Raw genomic sequence first — 8,675 nt, forward strand, 5'->3', positions numbered from 1 at the left:
AAGAATATTCAATTTATGTAGATTGATTGCTTTCTTAATACTTATATACTCGATTTCTTTTATGAAGATTGAAATCTTTGGGTAAACACCATATAATTATATACAATGTAAGTTCTCAACTATATGGTGATGTTACTATTTTTACTATATAGAGATCATTGGTTTACTAGATGGAAGTTTTATTTCATATACATATATTCTAATTTGCTATATCGACTTCATTTCTTTGCTAGTTGTTTGTAAGGTGGCTTTTCAATATAGTTTTTATCATTTACTATATGAAAACTCCACAATGCTATATAGGAAATGCTGCTTGTTATATAGTGAAAACTTATTTATTAGCTATAAGATTAATTTCCTACATAGATATTCACATTTCTTACATAAAAAAACTCTTTTTTGCTAGAAGGGTTCCTATATAGATATTGTCATTTTCTATATGGGAATCACTTATTTGCTAGATAAATAATGAAATTTGTTAGATCCGTATATAGGAAATCATGATTATTAGATTGAATAAGAAAAAGGTGTCTTTGAGATGTAGCAAATTTGGAATTTTGCTTGTGTTCTTCAAGCTTCTCTGGAATGCTTCAAACTACAGATCAAAGTTGAAGTAAAAAAAAAAAACATCCGATATTGAGACTCGAACGTGAACATCGTGTGAGTGTGGGTTGGTTAACTTCAACTTGGGTTTACAAGTTAATCGGTTGATAATGTGCGACGGCAACCGCCTGCAGCTGGGATCCACGACGGGCAGCGTGGGCTGAAGTGGCTGGCGGCGACTCTGGCGTCCATGAGCTCTACTATGGCCGCACACTTGACGCAACGTGGGGCCTTGTACTGGTTGATGGATGCCCCTCTGCTCAAGCAGTAATCCATGAGGTGGTCAAAAGTGCCAGGTCTCACTAGCCTAATCTCGAGAGGCCCGATAGACTTATCAGAGGCTCGCCCTTGGCGGTACACGGAGTCCAAGTTCTCCTCGATGGTGATGCAGCACTCCTCCAAGACCTTGCACATGGGGGCCATGTCTAGAAACTCTAGCTGGTGGTGATCTTGGACATATTGCAGCTCAAAAAAGAGAACGTAGTGACCAGGAATGGTAGAGAGATCTACGAAGCTCGTGTATTCCAAGAGCCTTACCGAGTGCTGGTCCAGATGCGTGGCCGTGGCAGCTTTGACCGCCTTGTGCAGCGTCTCTTCGTCCGTCTTGTCGGAGTCGATGCTAAGGGCGACGTTCTTCCGGCACACAAACTGGAACTGTGGAGCATTGTTGTGGAATCCAGTCACGCGGAGGATATCCCCCACTCTGTAACGGTAAAGGCCTGGGCGCGAGAGAGAGGAAAGCCGCACTGGGTTAGGCACACAAGCTTCTGTGGAATATTAGTTCTAAGCTTCATACTGCAGATGAGGAGCTTAGGGATTTTCATATAATACCTGCGTAGGTGGTGACGACGAGCTCGTATTCCTGGCCTATTTGTACATCAGCAAGCTCCACGAGCTCTGAGCTCACCTGAGAGCCCGCAGGTAGACGTCCTGCTGCTACTGATGAAGAAGCTCGGTTGGTTGGGAGGAACTCGAAATAGGCCATGTTGGGAATGATGGTGTAGGAGACCTCGGCGGGCTTGCAGAGGGGGAGGAGGTTAACACCAAAATAGCACTCGGACGAGGCGTACATTGTGCACACGAGGGGCAAACCCCCACTGTAGAAATCCAAGGTCGGGATGTACTGCGCCATCGCGCCCGTCACGATGACGTCGATGTACTTGGTGCGAGGCCAGATCCGCGTGATCACTCCTTTCCAGCTAGAAGCCTCCGCATCCACACAAGCCTGGCTGACGTGGTCGGCGAGGTCGACATTGGGCCTCGAAAGGAGCTTTCCAACCGCAGACCTGGCGGGCGCGTCCGTGATGGCATCGCTGAGGTGGCCGGTGCGGATGTCGTGGCAGAGGTTCCTCCAGTGCTCCTGCAGGAAGCGGATGGCTCGGAGGAAGCCCGACGCGAAGACGGCACCCATCCTCAGCACCTCCGCGCGCTGCAGCAGCCCGCACAGCAGCTGGCAATACATACTCTGGTGGGCATCCGGGCACAGCACTGTCTCGTTGGGGCTGGTGTACACGTTGTAGGGGTCGTATGGCCGCTCCGTGAACCAATGGCTCTTGTAGTAGCTAGTGAGAACGGGGCGAGCCAGGAGGCCGCCCGGTGTCTTCACCTCCGACTTGATGAAGAAGAAGTACATCCCCTTGCCCTTGTCGAGATCGGGCATGTACCTATTAAGCAATCCAAGATTTAGATCAGTACGTTGGAACTGACGTGAGACTCGCCAATATCGGGCGTCTCTAGTTAGCCTAGTACTTAGAACCTTGATCGACGTGCTTACTGGTTCATGATAGGCATGAGGAAGCTGTAGAGGAGACACCGCCGTTCGAACTCGTCGTGTATGGTAGGCATCAATTTACGCTCTCCGGCAGAAGTTCCAGAGCTGTAAGAACCACAAGTAATATGTTCAGCTTTAACAATCTCATTACATAAAGTACAAGATATAAACACGCTATACAGTTCTACAGACTCCTGCGGCCAAGGCACCTCGTCAGAAACTCCGACACTGGGTGGCCGGACAGTATTGGTGCAGTATCTCCATTAGCTATGCGTTGAATCTCGGGCTGAAGATCTTCGTAGGTAATCACGGGGAGAAGTTCCTTGAACGTCGCACGGTCAGTCCTTCCATTCAGGCCGAACCTTCCCAGGTACTCGGTGCGTGCGTTCCTCTCCAAAATGGCGGAGAGGGTTTGCTGCTGCACGTGGTCTGCATTGAGGGTCAGGCTCTCGATGAGCTCCAGAGCCTTCTTGTCATTGTCTTTACTAGGGCTGATAGAGTTTCCATTACAAGAAGAGGCCGTCCCACTAGCAGCCTGAGCGGTCATTTGCATGGTGACAAATTTCAAATTGTATTGAGGTTACAATTGTGAGATCACAGGCCGCTTCCGCCTTCGATAGGAAGTAACCAGTAGTACTGAAACGCTAAGCGGAGAAGTACAATGGCTTGGAACAAGGCAAAGCGGAGGATAATAATGGCTTGGTAGAAGGCAAAACGGAGGAAGTAATGAACAGTGAAACGATAAGCGGAGAAGTGCAATGGTTTGTTGAAACAAGGCAAAGCCGAGGAGAATTAAACAATGGCAGCTTGTTGAAATAAGGCAAAGCGGAGGAAGTTGCAGCTTGGAGGACCTGTGTAGCTCTCTCCTACAAATTTATAGAAAGGCCCAAGGGGAAATGGAACTGTAGCTGGGGACCTACCTTCTGCAGCAGACCCGGGTCGGCTTGTGCTTACTGTGCAGGGGACAGCGGCCCGGGCCGGCGACAAGAGGGGCGGAGATAGCTGTGATTGTGTCGCCCTCTTTGCCCGACATGTTCCGTCTGTACCGTGTGACGCGCGGCAAGTTGGCATGTTGAATTTTGGACTGTTGCATATTGTCATGTTGAGTCAGAGCCGCAAGCTCTGACTCCCTCCTGTAGAAGAAGCTTCCCCAACAATGCCCAACTCTGGAGCTATGGATCAATGATTCCCAATCCCCGGCCGGCTGCCTGGACCCTGCCGTTAACAGGCCGGCGGCCAACCTCTTCAGATTCCAGAGACCCACTGCTCAGTGCCCACCGTTTCCAGAAAAGACATTTGTCGAGCCGCCTGAATGCGCCCGTAGGTATGCTCACGTGTGTTTTCTACGTTGGAACTTGGCAGTGTAGCACTGAGTGACTCTTTTGGTTTCAGGAAGTCCTACAGAGTTCTACCGTCACCTATGGCGTACCCCTTGCGCTTTGATTTTGTCTTTCTGCAGCTGCAGGAGAGACAGAGGTCCTACAGAGTCCTGACGTCTGCCACTATGATCACTTTCAACTCTGAGGAATTATCTTCAACAGTCAAAGTACTGCTCGCCAGCTCGTGAGGAATTCTCTCCAACCAGTCTACCAGACATGGTGTTCCTTGATTTCGGTGATGCTTCTAGTCAAGCTTTTGTTAGGCTATGTTGTAGCCTGATGATAATTCCTTGTCCACGGTACAATGCCTGAAGAGTATATAGATAGATGTTCCAACTTCTTGTCGTTAAGAGCGCAGAGCCGCACGCTACGCTACCACTTAAAGTTCGATTGCCTAGTTGGATGACTTGTTCAACTGCAGTCGACTTGTTGGCTAGCTTGTCAACGTCCGCCCAGTCCCACTGTCCCAGACATGGTGTTCCTATGCTGCTAATAAAGGTTTCTTGGATTGTGTTTCTTGGGGTTTTTTATATAGCCTGTTGAAAATTGGTACAATGCCTCTATTGTATATACACTCAAGACCTTCTTTTCATTAGCCACTTGCATAGCTTTAATATCTATACATAGAGCATACATAAAACATACATATCCATACATAGAGCATACACAAGACATACATATGCATGGATGCATATTTGAACTAATATCCATGCATAGTCTACACATAGCTAATATCTGAGCTAATATCCATGCATAGTCTACATAGAGTATACATAACGTATATATATACATGCATGCATATTAGAGCACACCACATAGAGCATGCATATAAAGAGAATGTGGGGGAGAGAGAGAGCTTGAGTTCCTTGCAAGCACACACACACACACACACAAGAGTGCAAGACACAAGAGAGATGAATGGCTGCGTTTTCTTCTTTCTTCTTCTCTTCTCTATAACAATATAACTAAAAGATAAGAGTACATTAAGGGAAAGTACTCTCCTACAACAACATACAAAGTAGTCGCTCTATAGTGTGAACCCGACTATATGAGCTAGCGCTATAACTATGTTATAACTCTAGTACTCCAAAGTGGCTACTGTTATATAGCCTATCATCCAATGGCGGTGTCAGGCGTTTTTCTGAGAGGTGTCCTGGGCTTGTGTACATACGTGTGCATGGCATGTGTGGAGAGTTTTGCTTTGGAACGCCTTGGCAGATGTACAAGGTGGACGGTTTTGTTTTGAGCTTGTGCAAGCCTGTCTGGAGTAAGGTCAGCTGTAGGTGGTATCAGCCGTTTGATGGCTCATATGTGTATGCGTCCAAAAAAATGAGTGGGCATTGGAAGCTGTATTAAGGTGTGTGGAGGCATGGGCAATAAAAGATTGAAAGGGGCCAGTGTAGCCTTGAGCATTGGTGTGAAATGGAAGGTATTTAGCATGGCCATCTTCTAGGCCTTAGGGAAATGATAATTAACGTGGCCGCCAATGTAAAAGGCCACATGGCTGCTTGTTTGGTTGCCAAGTAGCCGCCAGCGAGGAGTTCCAGAAAGTTGGCGAAGGGCGAACCGGGTACAAGAGGAGAGATACGCAGGTGAGAATTCGGCTCTAGCATGGACAGGCTAGGCGCAGCCTTTGAAGAGGCACTGAGTGCGCAAGGGGTTCGTTGGGAGAGCTGCAAGCTCTCGGACGTGGCTGAAGGCGCAAAGGGTCCGCCAGGATTCGTGTTTGGCAGCCAGAGAGCTGTCTGGCGTCAAAAGCTGTCGGGCTGGCGACAGTGGAGGGAACATGTAGAAGTGATAGGCTGACGAGAAGGTGACTGGAGTGTGTAGTGGCTGGCACAGAAGACTGGGGGGCTTCTCAAAAGAGATGCTGGCACAGCTACTAGTGTTAAAGGCGACTGGCTCGCAGAGTAGAGGGGACGTGTAAGTGGAAGCAGTGGTTGGCGCAGAGAAGTTGGCAAGGGGTTGATAGGTGCAAAGAGTGTGGCCGGTGTGGGCTGCATAGGTGAAGCCGAAAGTGGAAGCACAGGTAGGTGCTGAAGACCGGAAGCTTAAGCTAACAGTGGACAGCAGGGGACAAGGAAAGTGCAGAGGCTGGCTGGTGCAAAGAGTGTGGCTGGTGTGGGCTGCATAGGTGAAGTCGGAAGTGGAAGCACAGGTAGGTGCTGAAGACTGGAAGCTTAAGCTGACAGTGGACAGCAGGGGACAAGGAAAGTGCAGAGGCTGGTGGGACCGGAAGCACTGCAGATAAGCTGCAAGAGGAAGAGAGGAAGTGGCTGGCAGAGGATCAGCACAGAGAGAGACAGAGAGAGAGAGATGTTTAGGTAGCTGCTGGTGGCGACACATGCAGAAGTGATGGGCTGCAGAGAGAGTTGAGGGTTAGCTGGTGGGGCGCCTTCTGAAGAGTGAGAGTGGTCGGGTTCTTTCTGGTGTGATTGGCACAGCAAGGAAGCGAGAGGTTCGCGGTGATTGAGGATGTGGTGTATCCTCGGCACGGAGGACAGGTCAGAGTGTTGATGTGTTTGTGGCTGGAGGCTTGGTCGTCAGATGCAAGGTTGAATTCCAGAGGTGGTGTGGCCGTGGTCGAATTCCCTTGGCAGTAAATCCAGGCCTGAGTATTTTTATGGTTGTGTGAGTAAGGCTTCTGTGTCGGGAGAAGCTTGTATGAAATATTTTGAGCCACAAGTAATATGTTAAGGCTTTTGTTAGGCTATGTTGTAGCCTGATGATAATTCCTTGTCCACGGTACAATGCCTGAAGAGTATATAGATGTTCCAACTTCTTGTCGTTAAGAGCGCAGAGCCGCACGCTACGCACCCACTTAAAGTTCGAATGCCTAGTTGGATGACTTGTTCAACTGCAGTCGACTTGTTGGCTAGCTTGTCAACGTCCGCCCAGTCCCACTGTCCCAGACATGGTGTTCCTATGCTGCTAATAAAGGTTTCTTGGATTGTGTTTCTTGGGGTTTTTTATATAGTCTGTTGAAAATTGGTACAATGCCTCTATTGTGTATATACACTCAAGACCTTCTTTTCATTAGCCACTTGCATAGCTTTAATATCTATACATAGAGCATACATAAAACATACATATCCATACATAGAGCATACACAAGACATACATATGCATGGATGCATATTTGAACTAATATCCATGCATAGTCTACACATAGCTAATATCTGAGCTAATATCCATGCATAGTCTACATAGAGTATACATAACGTATATATATACATGCATGCATATTAGAGCACACCACATAGAGCATGCATATAAAGAGAATGTGGGGGAGAGAGAGAGCTTGAGTCCCTTGCAAGCACACACACACACACACACACACACAAGAGTGCAAGACACGAGAGATGAATGACTGCATGTTTTTCTTTCTTCTTCTCTTCTCTATAACAATATAACTAAAAGATAAGAGTACATTAAGGGAAAGTACTCTCCTATAACAATATACAAAATAGTCACTCTATAGTGTGAACCCCACTATATGAGCTAGCGCTATAGTGTGAGCTCGACTCGGCCGGCTCCCTGGACCCTACCGTTAAACAGGCCGGCGGCCAACCTCGTCAAATTCCAGAGACCCACTGCCCACTGTTTCCAGAAAAGACGTTTGAGCCGCATGAATGCGCCCGTAGGTCTTTCTGCAGCTACAGAAGAGACAGAGGTCCTACAGAGTCCTGACATGGAATTATCTTTACCAGTCAAAGTACTGCTCGCCAGCTCGTGAGGAATTCTCTCCAACCAGTCTACCAGACATGGTGTTCCTTGATTTCGATGATGCTGCTAGTCAGTTTGTTAGGCTATGTTGTAGCCTGATGATAATTCCTTGTCCACGGTGGGTAGAATGCCTGAAGAGTCACTACAAGAGCTTGAGGGCATACCGACGCTAAAATACCGACGCAAATGTCGAACGTCGGTATGTCCGTCGTAATGTTGGAGGAGACAAGTCGGGCGGGGTATTTTCAAATTTTCGTTTCCGGACGCCTATACCGACGCTTATACCGACGCACATTCCGTAGTATATACCGACGCATATACCGTCGCATATTCCGTAGCATATACCGACGCTCGTAAGTTTTTTACAGCCGAGAGCCTATTTTCTGGTTTTTTCGCAGAGAACGGCGCACAGGTTGTAGAGAAGGTCTCTTTCTCTCCCTCTCCTCTTTTTTCCTCTCTCCTCTTTTCTCCTTCTTTCTTCTTTTCTCCTCTTCTCCTTCTCCTAATATGTTCTTGCAATTGCTTTTACTTTTTAATTTAAGAATTAGAATGTTTAGGGTTTTGTGTTTTTTTGGCTCTCTATGCATGTTGAGAGCTCTCTATGTATGCATAGATCTCCTAATGCATGCATAGAGATTTTAGGGTTTTGTATTAGTTCTTATTCTTGTGGTTAATTTACTAATTATTTTGTTTAATATTTTGTTTTGCAGCTCTTTCACCTCACCAATCTTTCACCAATCCTCTCCTTCAGCTTTGCAAAAAAGAGGTAGATCCTCTTTCGATTTTTCTTGTTTATGCTATTTTCTATGAATTATTACATCCCTCTTTTATGGTTTAGTGTTAGTTTTGGGTTCTTGTAAGCTTATACATAGGATTAATTTAATATCTATGCATAAAACCTATCATAAGCTTGCAATCTCTATGCATAGCCTTCTTGCAAGCTTTATGCATAAGCTCTATTCATAGAGCTTGCGAGCTTGTGAAATCTCTATGCATAAGCTCTATGCATAGGCTTTATGCATAGAGTTTGCAAGCTTATAAAATCTCTATGCATAGGTTTCTTACAAGCTTATAAAATCTCTATGCATAGGTTTCTTGAAAGCTTGCATGGGCATTGTACATAGAGCTTGCGTAGCCTTCTTGTTGAAAGCTCTATGCATAGCCTTCTTGTAAAAGCTCAATGCATATGCTCTATG

The 8,675-nt window shown here is 46.7% G+C and overlaps 1 protein-coding gene across 1 annotated transcript; it reads right to left on the reverse strand.

Moving 5' to 3' along the window:
* Positions 1-633: 633 nt before the first annotated feature.
* LOC147641369 (indole-3-acetic acid-amido synthetase GH3.5-like) lies at positions 634-3,207 on the reverse strand. Its single transcript, XM_086810407.1, has 4 exons — positions 2,584-3,207; positions 2,378-2,479; positions 1,435-2,267; positions 634-1,322 (listed from the first exon to the last, which is right to left on the reverse strand). Exons 1-4 carry the CDS (start codon positions 2,925-2,927, stop codon positions 700-702), a joined length of 1,902 nt encoding a protein of 633 aa, XP_086666533.1. The 5' UTR covers positions 2,928-3,207; the 3' UTR covers positions 634-699.
* Between the last annotated feature and the right edge of the window lie 5,468 nt (positions 3,208-8,675).

Source organism: Cibotium barometz, chromosome 2 (genome assembly GCF_041138505.1).
Source record: "Cibotium barometz isolate CiBa-2024 chromosome 2, ASM4113850v1, whole genome shotgun sequence".
NCBI classification, from domain to species: domain Eukaryota; kingdom Viridiplantae; phylum Streptophyta; class Polypodiopsida; order Cyatheales; family Cibotiaceae; genus Cibotium; species Cibotium barometz.

Bases quoted from the DNA above. Each gene is read 5' to 3' on its own strand.
- LOC147641369 (XM_086810407.1), bottom strand. From the start codon at position 2,927: ATGCAAATGACCGCTCAGGCTGCTAGTGGGACGGCCTCTTCTTGTAAT. The intron at 2,480-2,583 runs GTGCCTTGGCCG...TGGTTCTTACAG, and splicing joins GTGTCGGAGTTTCTGACGAG to CTCTGGAACTTCTGCCGGAG. The intron at 1,323-1,434 runs GTATTATATGAA...TCTCGCGCCCAG, and splicing joins CGTCGTCACCACCTACGCAG to GCCTTTACCGTTACAGAGTG.